General features: G+C 46.1%; 1 protein-coding gene across 1 annotated transcript; it reads right to left on the bottom strand.

Annotated features, from left to right (window-relative positions):
- Positions 1-2,507: 2,507 nt before the first annotated feature.
- On the bottom strand, positions 2,508-11,065 carry rabif (RAB interacting factor). The gene is made up of 2 exons (XM_073030273.1): positions 10,832-11,065; positions 2,508-4,400 (listed from the first exon to the last, which is right to left on the bottom strand). Exons 1-2 carry the CDS (start codon positions 11,036-11,038, stop codon positions 4,152-4,154), a joined length of 456 nt encoding a protein of 151 aa, XP_072886374.1. The 5' UTR covers positions 11,039-11,065; the 3' UTR covers positions 2,508-4,151.
- Positions 11,066-11,412: the final 347 nt, after the last annotated feature.

The following is an 11,412-nucleotide window of genomic DNA, read 5'->3' as shown; positions in this document are numbered from 1 at the left end:
CTGATGCATCCAACTATGGCAGAGTCATCAGAAAACTTCTGAAGATGGCAAGACTCTGTGTTGTAGTTGAAGTCCGAGGTGTAGATAGTGAAGAGGAAGGGAGACAGGACAGTCCCCTGTGGAGCCCCAATGCTGCTGACCACTCTGTCTGACACACAGTGTTGCAAGCGCACGTACTGTGGTCTGCCAGTCAGGTGATCAATAATCCATGACACCAGGGAAGCATCCACCTGCATCACTGTCAGCTTCTCACCCAGCAGAGCAGGGCGGATGGTGTTGAACGCACTGGAGAAGTCAAAAAACATGACCCTCACAGTGCTCGCTGGCTTGTCCAGGTGGGCGTAGACATGGTTCAGCAGGTAGACGATGGCATCCTCAACTCCTAGTTGGGGCTGGTAGGCGAACTGGAGGGGGTCTAAGTGTAGCCTAACCATAGGCCGGAGCTGCTCTAGAACAAGCCTCTCCAGGGTCTTCATGATGTGGGAGGTCAATGCCACCGGTCTGTAGTCATTGGAGCCACTGGGGCGTGGCGTCTTTGGTACAGGGACGAGGCAGGATGTCTTCCATAGCACAGGAACCCTCTGGAGACTCAGACTCAGGTTGAAGACATGGTGAAGTACTCCACATAGCTGGGGGGCACAGGCTTTGAGCACCCTGGGGCTGACACCATCCGGGCCTGCAGCCTTGCTTGGGTGGAGATGTTTCAGCTGTCTTCTCACCAGTTCAAGATTTCTGTAAAAGATGTGCTGACATTGGAAAGGTTTCAAAGGAGGTTCACAAGGATGATTCTGGGAATGAAAGGGTTATCTACGAGGAATGCTTGATAGATCTGTACTCGCTGGAATTTAGAAGGATGAATGTTAAAACCTTTTGAATGTCGAAAGGCCTAGACAGAGTACATGTGGAAGGGATGTTTCCAGTGGTGGGGTAGTCAAGATCATGATGGCACAGCCTTAGGATAGAGGAGCGTCCAATTAAAAGATGCAGAGAAATTTCTTTAGCTAGAGTGTGGTGAATTTGTGGAATTTGTTACCACAGGCAGCTGTGGAGGCCAGGTCATTGGGTGTACTTAGGGCAGAGCTTGATAGGTTCTTGATTGGACATGGCATCAAAGGTTATGGGGACAAAGCTGGGGAGTGGGGCTGAGGAGGGGAGAAAAAAGGTTCAGCAATGATTAAATGGCAGAGCAGACTCGATGGATCAAATGGCCTAATTCTGCTCCTGTGTCTTATGGTTTACAAACAGAGCACTGTGTAGTGAGAAGAAGCTGTTGACTGGGTAAGACTGCAGTTAACAGGATGAGTTGTAATGTAAAAGGTAGACAAAATTGAAAAGGGTGACTACAGAATTTGAAGGTAATATACTTGAAAGCGCACAGTATATAGAATAAAGTAGATGAACTTGAATCAGTTACAGATTGGCATGTATGATGTTGTTGGCAACACTGAATCATGGCTGAAAGATTAGAGCTGGGAGTTTAATGTCCAAGGATACACATGGTATTGAAAGGACAGGCAGGAAACAAAGGGAGCAGTGTGGCTGTGTTAGTAAAATTTGAAATCAAATCATGAGTAAGAGGTGATATAGGAAGGCGATGAATCATTGTGGGTCGGGCTAAAGAATTGCAGTGTTAAAGACTCCAATGGGAGTTGTATACACCCTCCACCCATCCAACCCTCAAACAGTAGTAAGGATGTAGTCTACAAATTACAATGGGAGATAGAAAATGCTTGCCAAAAGGGCAATGTTTCAATAGTCATGGTGGATTTCAATATTCAGGTAGGTTGGGAAAATCAGGTTGGTGCTCGATTTCTAGTGGGGTAATTTCTAGAATGCCTACAAAATGGCTTTTCAGAGCAGCTTGTGGTTGAGCCCATTGGGGATTCAGCTATTCTGGATTGGGTGATGTGCAAGGAACCAGAATTGATTAGAGAGCGTAAGGTAAAAGAACCCTTTGGGGAAAGTGACCATAGTATGATTGAATTCACCTTGGAATTTGAGAAGCTAAATTCATTATCAGTATTACAGTGGAGTAGAGCATTAAGCAGGTTTGGGTCTCTACTCACTGAAATTTTAGCAAAGCCCCCTTGAGTCCTTCACAGGTGCAGTAGCGCGGGCTACGGGAACTTGATCAGGCAGAGACAACATTAGCTCCAAAGGCTTAAGATCACCAAGGCCAGGCAAGGAGAGCGATGGTTTGGTGCACTCAGACTGCGATAGTCTAAAAGTCTGTAAAAGGTGGGTTTTCAGTGATTGATATTTATTGTGTTCAGGTAGGTGTTCCAGTAGACACAGCTATGGAGTTGTTGACTGATGCTACCAGAAAGAAATATTTGGTGTGTCCATGGAGAGTTCTCACAGCATGAATTGAGCCTCAGCCTGTATGAACCAAGCATCGGCATTTTGCTCCCTAAACCCCGGCAGTTTCATGTTGGCCGACATGTTCAGTAACTCTGGAGCATTGGGGTCACCAATGTAGGTTTTCTGAAATAAAACTATGTGAGGCATTTTATGTTCAAGGAAAACAACTCATTTATTGTATCCATAAACTGAACACAAAACGGGGTAACAGAAATTCACATAATTATGACATCACATCAGATCAGCCTCTATCAGTGAACCCAACTCAATGTCAGTGGTTGTCAATTATGCATGTTTCCAGCAATTACATTATCCTACTACCCACAAGGGATACATACGCCACAGCATCACACCCCTCCTGGTACACCCACGACATTGGTTTTAAAATTTAAAATTTATTTGTCAAGCATACATTGAAACAGTGGAATGGATCATTTTATATCAGATCAAAAACGATTGTGCCAGGCAGCCAGCACGCATTGCCACATTTCTGGTGCCAACATAGCATGCCCACAAGTCACTAACCCTACCACAGGAACATAGAACAGTACAGGCCTTTGGCCCATGATGTGCTGACCTTGTAACCTATTCCAAGATCATCATCTTCCATTTTTCTACCTATTTCTACCATTTTTCTGACATAGCTCCCTGTACCATCCCTGGCAGGGTGTTCCATGCACCCACCACTCTGTATGTGAAGAACTTACCCCTGACATTCAAAGGGAGAACATACAAACTCCTTACAGATAGAGGTGAGAATCAAATCTGAATTTAATCCGGTTCTATAAAGTGATATGCTAATGTCCTGCCTAGGACAAGACCACGCATTAAAGATTTAAAGGATTAGCTTTATCTGTCACATGTACATTGAAACATACAGTGAAATGCATTGTTTACGTCAAATCAAATCAGTGAGCATTGAGCTGGGGGCAGCCTGCCAGTAGAGCACACCTACAACTTACTCACATTAATCTATAGGCCTCTGGAATGCGGGAGGAAAGCCAGTCGATCATGGAGAGAATGTACAAACTCCCTACAGACAGTGTCGGGTGAACCCAGGTTGCTGGTGCTGTAAAGCAATTGTGCTATCCACTATCCGACTGTGCCATTCCAACTAGTGCCGACTCTCTCCATGACAAATGACGATCAAAAACAAAAGAACAAGGGGTCATATGATTTTTTTTTAATGACCTACAAACACTAGCCAAGCCATCACCTCCACTGCAGAACGCCAATTGAAGAGCAGCTCCTAGAACCATTGACAAATCGACAGAAAGGTGTTAGAAAGGGACCAGTAACATCATGAAGGCTCCCACACACCCTGCTCATGGAATGCTGCTTGTCCCACTGCCATCAAGGAGGAGGCTACCTAGCATCCATGACAGGACCACCAGACTCATAAATAAGTCACTTTTCCCCAAGCAGTTAGGCTGATCAACATCTGCCCCCACTGATCCATCCTATCCCTCCAATCATCACTACTTTATTTCCTGTCAGCCACCTTAAACACAAATACTCCTGTGCCTAGTGTAACTTTATGAACATACAATCAACGTAAACAAGCTATCTTATCTATTTATATTTATTGTTTTTATCACTGTGTTCTTTATCTTATTGTGTTTTTTGTGCTGCATGGGATCTGGAGTAACAATTATTTTGTTCTGCTTTACAATTGTGATCTTGAATAACATTCGATGCATCTGCTGCTGGACAGATGATTGAAGTCCCCGTCCAGTGTCCAGGTTTAACACAGAGGATCCCCCGATCATTCTGTGCTCCCTCACTGCCCTCTACTCATGCTGCACTCGATCTAGAGCAACATAGAAGCTCTTCTTGTCATCCACACAGTGCCAGCCAATAGGGCCAATCTCACAGTCGGCACACACGAGGTACTTGATGTTATTCGTGTCCTTGGTGAAGCCAACATTCTCAAAGGCAAACATGTCATCCACGAACCAGTGCTCGAGAAGCAGGTCTCCTGTGACCACGCTGTCCTTAGTGCCCAGTGCCACTTTCTGCCTCATGGATGGCAGGAACAACTGCAAGGCAATGTGCACACATTAACCCAATCAGCTTTGGCATCACAGTGATTGACAGGTATATTGACCAATTGGAAACATGAGGGGGGCCTGCAGACACCCCACACACACAGCTGCAGGGATTCAGGAGGTCAGGCAGCATATGTGGAAAAGAATAAACAGTCCTGACGAAGGGTCTCAACTGTTTATTCCTCTCCCTGACCTGCTGAGTTGGACAAACAAACTCTGTTTGGGTGGGGGGGGGGGGGGGCACAAACACACAATTTGCACATTATGTACATGTCCTTTCAAAAATATTTACATAACTTCTCACAGGAGATGATTAGCAAAACAAATTTATATTATTTTACCATCTTGGTGTCAATATCTATCAAGATCTACCCTGGGCCAAACATATTGATGTGATTACAAAAAAGGCTTGACAAATTCATTAAGAATTTGAGAATTGCTAATATCACCAAAGGATCTCACAAATTTCTATAGCAGTACTGTGGAGAGCATTTGAAATGTCTGGTATAGAGGGCCCATTGCATTAGATTGGAAAAAGCTGCAGAAGGTTGTGAACACAGCCTGGTCCATCGTGGGCACTAGCCTCCCCAGCATACAGGACACCTTCAAAAAGGTGGCATCCATCATCAACAGAACATGGCCTCTTCCCATTACTACCATTAGAGGAGCCTGAAGACACTCTCTACGTTTCAGGAACAGCTTCTTCCTCTCCTTTGTCAGATTTCTGAACAGACGATGAAACCATGAACACTAGCTCAGGAATTTTCCCTCTCTTTGACTACTCAATTTATTGTTTTAATAAATCTCATATTGTAGTTTATAGCTTTTATTATACATTGGACTGTCCTGCTTTTGCAAAACAGATTTCACACATTAGGTTCTTGCATACCAACTGGCATCCTAATAGGCGTGACTTTCACTCCAAGTCCCACAATTCTAGTCATCCTTTGCCACCCACTAGGGTTATATTTAGTTTCATATGTTGTATATGCACTTTTGTCAAAGGACATCTACAGAATACATTTTTACGTTAATATTACTGTTATTTTATGTGCTGAATGTGAGATAGAATGTGAGACATATATATATGTCCAGCCTCTGGTGAAGGTACTTGTCGTGTACATTCTGGGACAGTTCACTTATCTTTGGGGCCCCACCGGACATCCAGCTCTCACTTATGGCTCTAATCTGCTGTTTGCATGCGACAGTAACTGCACCCTGGTACACCACTTCGACAGGCAGGCTAAACCAGGTAAGGGTTAGCTGGTGGGTCTCATTCCCTGTTGAGATAGAGACATGCCTGTCCCAGCATGCAAAGTCAACTCTGGCTGTTGAGATCTGCAGTGAGATCCAACAGCCAGGAAGGTGGTTCTGCAACGTTTCGTGGAGAGCAAGGGGCTTGACAAGGCACAGGAGATATCATGGTCATCCACTACGACCAAGCAAGTCCCAGACAACCTCTTCGTATCACTGGATCCAGACTTCCAAGGTCAAGTGAGTGGACCTGCCCCAGTGTGATGGCTTTTCCAAAAACTCTGCTGCCCAGGTCTCCTGATTTGTTGGATATGACAGCCACCAGAGTTACATTGAACTGCATATGCAGTTGTACATACATCTGCAGGATACTTTCTAATGTTAATATTATGGTGTTGTTATTTTACATACTGTATGTAATATATACACACTGGAAATTGCATCTTGGCCTCAGAGGAACAATGTTTCCTTTAGCTGTATACATGGGTATAGATGAATGATAACTTTGAACTTGAATCTGTCTCAGCCCCTAGAAAAATGTATTAATCTCCTTTATTCCAACAAAGTTTGCCTTACTCTCTGTAGAAAACTGGCCACAAGAAACTGCAGATTTGTGGACACGGGAACCAACCTCCCCTTCCATGGGCTCTGTCCACACTTGTTGCTGAAATAGCCAAAGCTCGCCCTCCCCAGATGTTCCCTCCCCCCTTCTTCCACTGGGCAGAAGGTACAAAACAACACACAATGCTGGAGGAGCTCAGCAGGTCAGGCAGCATCTGTGGAAATGAATAGACAGTCAACATTTTTGGCTGAGACTGTTCTTCAGGACTGATAAGGAAGGGGAAGATGCCAGAATGAAAAAGTGGGGTAAAGGGATAGGTGAAAGCACATACCATCAGGCTCAAGGACAGTTTCTACACCATTGTTATCAGACTCTTGTACGATAAGTTTCATTGCAGGCCTCACAATCCTGCACTTTTTCATTTTTCTGCACTGCACTTCTTTAGTAGTTTTTACAGTTTATTCTGAATTACTTTACCTTATTCTTGTTCAATGCATTGGGTAATGATTTGATCTGAATGAACAGCATACAAGACAAGCTTTTCAATGCATCTCAATACTTGTGACAGTAACAAACCACCCATTACCTCAACTTTTCTCCCATTTCCAACTTTGTTTTTTTAAATCTTCATTTTCATTCACCATCTTTACTTACACATAAAACATTACTGCGTACTGTCCTAACAGGCTGCATCACTGCGCAGTGTGGAAGCTGTGCTGCAGCGGACAGGAAGGCTCGACAACGGGTAGTCAAAACTGCCCAATGCAACGCCGGCACCACTGTACCCATAATCAAGGACACGTATACAGAAAGGTGCTGGAAAAAGGCCAGTAACATCATGAAGGAACTCACCCTCCCTGATCATGGACTGTTTATCCCACTCCCATTGGGAGAAGGCTATGTAGCATTCACACCAGGACCACCAGACTCAAAAACAGTTACCTTCCCAAGCAACACCTTCACCCACTCCACAACCCCAACCAACACTACTTTATCATTTCCTGTCAGTCAGGTCACGTATACTCCTGTGCCTAGTGTCACTTTAATGGACATATAATGAATGTAGAAGTAATCTTATGGATTCATTGTTTTATTATTATTCTGTTCTTTATCTTACTGTGCTTTTTTATGCTGCACTAGATCCGGAGTAACAATATTTCATTCTTCGTTACACTTGTGTACTGGTAAATAACATTAAACAATCTTGAACAGTACAGGCCCTTCAGCCCACAATGTTGTGCCAACTCTTTAACCTACTTATATCAATCTGACCCTTTCCTTCCACAGGGCCCTCCATTCATCTACCATCCATGTGCCTCAGAGTCTGCTACATGCCTCTAATGGCAGCAGAGACGGCCATGGGCCGATATGTCAAGTCAAGTCGCTTTTATTGTCATTTCAACCATAGCTGCCAGCATAGTTCACAGGAAAAACGAAACAATGTTCCTTCAGCACCATGTGTTACATGAAACAACACAGAACTACATTAGACTTCAGACCTACATGGGACTACATAAAGTGCACAAAACAGTGCAAGACAGTACAATAATTAATAAACAAGACAATGGACACAGTAAAGGGCAAATTACAATATAATAATAAATTATGTAAATGTAAACAACATTTTGGCAGGAATTGAGAAAGAAATTATCAAAAATTGCAAAAGAAGTGGAGTGGCTTTCAGGGGAGGGGGAAGAGAGGGGGGGGAGAGAGGGAGAGGGAGAGGGAGAGGGAGAGGGAGAGGGAGAGGGAGACTGTCTAAGTTGGTGTCAGACTAGACTCTGGGTATTGAGGTGTCTAATGACTTGGGGGAAGAAACTGTTATATAGACTGGTCGTGAGAGCCCAAATGCTTTGGTACCTTTTCCCAGATGGCAGGAGGGAGAAGAGTTTGTATGAGGTAGCGTGGGGTCCTTCATAATGCTGTTTGCTTTGCAGATGCAGCGTATGGTGTAAATGTCCGTGATGGCAGGAAGAGAGACCCCGATGATCCTTTCAGCTGACCTCACTATCCACTGCAGGGTCTTGCGATCCGAGACAGTGCAATTTCCAAACCAGGCAGTGATGCAGCTGCTCAGGATGCTCTCAATACAACACCTATAGAATGTGATGAGGATGGGGAGTGGGAGATGGACTTTCCTCAGCCTTCGCAGAAAGTAGAGACGCTGCAGGGCTTTCTTTGCTATGAAGCTGGTGTTGAGGGACCGGGTGAGATTCTCCGCCAGGTGAACGCCAAGAAATTTGGTGCTCTTAATGATCTTTACGGAGGAGCCATCGATGTTCAGCAGAGTGGTTGTTCCATGCTCTCCTGAAGTCAACAACCATCTCTTTTGCTTTGTTCACATTCAGAGACAGGTTGTTGGCTCTGCACCAGTCCATTAGCCGCTGCACCTCTTCTCTATATGCTGGCTCAACATTCTTGCTGATGAGACCCACCACAGTCATGTCATCGGTGAACGATGATGTGGACCAAGCTGTGTGTTGTAGCACAGTCATGGGTCAGCAGAGTGAACAGCAGTGGACTCAGCACACAGCCCTGGGGGGCCGCCGTGCTCAATGTGATGGTGTTGGAGATGCTGCTCCCGATCCGGACTGACTGAGGTCTCCCAGTCAGGAAGTCTAGGATCCAGTTGCAGAGGGAGGTGTTCAGGCCCAGTAGGCTCAGCTTTCCAATCAGGTGTTGAGGAATGATTGTGTTGAATGCTGAACTGAAGTCTATGAACAGCTTTCGAATGTATGTGTCTTTTTTGTCCAGGTGGGTTAGGGCCAGGTGGAGGGTGGTGGTGATGATGGCGTTATCTATTGAATGGTTGGGACGACATGCGAATTGCAGGGGGTTCAGTGAGGGGGGCAGCAGGGTCTTGATGTGCCTCATGATGAGCCTCTCAAAACACGGAATGGGAAGTAGAATGAGGAAAGTAAAGGTAGACACCGTGAAGCCTGGATATAACAATCTGGCCGTGTCATTGGTAGGCACGATTTCTCTGAATAAAAAGGCTCAAGGACCCAGTTGACCTACTCCTCCTCCCATTTCTTGTGTTTCTGATCTCCATCCCTGCATGTACTCGTTACCCAGCACACAGAATCAGAATCACGTTTAGTATCACTGGCATATGTTGTGAAACTCTGCCAAGCCCAGCTACAAGAGGAGTGGGGGTTGGGGATGCCGCCTTTTTGAGGCATCATCTTCTGAAGGTGCTAGGAGGCTAGAGCCTATATGGAGCTGACAACTTTCTGCAGCTTTTTTTTGATCCACTCTGAACTTTATTCCTCCTTCATCTTTCCCTTGCCAAAAGCCAAGTTCATCCACCCAAGCAACAGACAAGATTCTGGAGGAACACAGAGCAGGCCAGGCAGCATTTGCAGAGGGAAAGGAACAGTTGACGTTTTGGGGCCCCTCTACCCTAAATGAAGGGTCTCACCCCGAAACATCAACTAGCCATTTCCCTATGTAAATGGGCCTAACCTCCAGCATCTTGTTTGTTTCACCCATGCATTGCCCTCTCAACACCACCCCTCTGGTCACAGAAGCACAGTCACAACTCAACATCCTGAGGTGATTGAGGCAAGCAGGGTAACCACCCACCCACCCTCCCTCCCTCCCTCCCTTTCAAACCAATCTTTACAGGAGTGCCATCACAGAGTCCTGATTAGCTGCATCAGAGTCTGGTATGGGAAATGCAAGGCACCTGACTGCAAGTCCCTACAAAAGATTGTGAGGACTGCCGAGAGGATCATCAGGATCTCTCTTCCACCCATTAGAGATTTATATCCAGAGCGTTGCATACACAGGGCCCTTAGCATTGTCAGTGATCCTCCCTATCTGTCAACAATCTCTTTGAACCCCCCCCCCCCCCCCCAACCAGGCAGGAGGTACCGTAGCATTAGGACAAGGACTGTTAGGATAGGAAACAGCTTCTACCCCCAGGTCGTAAGACAACTGAACCCCCTGCTACCACCCAGATCTCATCATGTACGAAGCATCAGTAGCTTACTGTTTACTTTTTAAACTTGTATCGTATGTGAACCTGATTGTTAATTTATTTGTGGTGATATTACTGTGTTTTATACCTTGGTGTCTCATTTGCTGCTGTATGTGGGTACAGCCGAATGACAATCAACACATCCCCCTCACTTGTGGGTCTATAGTTCCTTTCGCCATTCCCTTCCTCCAATTTCCAACACAGAATACACTCTCTCACCCCTCCACAATGGCACTTACATCATCATAACGATTACTTCCTTCTCCCCCAAAAAGCACCCCCCACCCTACCATTTGGGTAAAACAGATCCCATCCTGCCTCTGCCCGACTCTACCTCTCTCCCTCTTGGGTAACTCATATCTCAATCCCTGCCAACCCCACCCAACCACCCTCCAGCTCCTGTCCTGGATCCTCCTCTCTCCCACAGGGAGAATCTGAATCCCCTGCTCCCTTCCCTCCTGTCCCTCTCTTGGGTGCCACACTGTCACTCTCCTACTCTGGGTCCCTCTCATCCTCCCTCCCACCTATCCTGCTCTTCACTCCCCAACTCCCTCCCTCGGCCTCTCCCTAGCATGCTGGGTCCCCCCTTCCAAACTCTGGCCGCGGCCCCGGCTCTCGCCCCACCTCTCTGCGGCGATACCGCGCCGTCCCCGGGCTCAGCACACGGGAGCCGCACCGCTCACAAACAACCGCCTTGCCATTAGTGCCGGAGTCGCTGACCAGGCCGGTTGAAAGCCCGGGGTCGTCCCCGCCGGGAGGCTCTGTCTGCTGCTCCGCCGGTGGACAGACTGTCCCGACCACAGCGCCATCACCCTCCGCCGGATCCTCCATATCGCGTCGTCTTCCAGATCAGCAACTTCCGCTTCCGCTCGGTCAACTTCCGCCTCCGTGACCATGGTAACAGGGCGGACCAGAGCAGCGGCCTGACAGTAGACATCCGCTCCCGAAACAGTATCAATAAGATTCAGAATCAAACTACAAAACAAATTCATTATCGGTACATATATGTCACCACATACAACCCTGAGATTCTTTTTCTTTCGGCTTTCACAGTAAATACAAAGAAACATGATAGAATCAATGAAAAATCGCACCATACAAAAGACAGACAACCAAGGTACAAAAGACAAGCTATGCAAATACATTACAAAACACAAAATAACAATAAATAAGCAACAAATATCGAGAACAGGTGATAGTGTCCT

This window comes from Hemitrygon akajei, chromosome 27, assembly GCF_048418815.1.
Source record: "Hemitrygon akajei chromosome 27, sHemAka1.3, whole genome shotgun sequence".
Taxonomy (NCBI): Eukaryota; Metazoa; Chordata; class Chondrichthyes; order Myliobatiformes; family Dasyatidae; genus Hemitrygon; species Hemitrygon akajei.
The sequence above is the reverse complement of the archived record's forward strand: the minus strand, read 5'-3'. Positions and strand labels throughout refer to the sequence as shown.

Excerpts from the sequence above, each read along its gene's own strand:
- rabif (XM_073030273.1), bottom strand. The coding sequence starts at position 11,038 with ATGGAGGATCCGGCGGAGGGTGATGGCGCTGTGGTCGGGACAGTCTGT. Across the intron at positions 4,401-10,831 it reads CGCGGTATCGCCGCAGAGAG|TTGTTCCTGCCATCCATGAG; the intron begins GTGGGGCGAGAG and ends ATTGCCTTGCAG.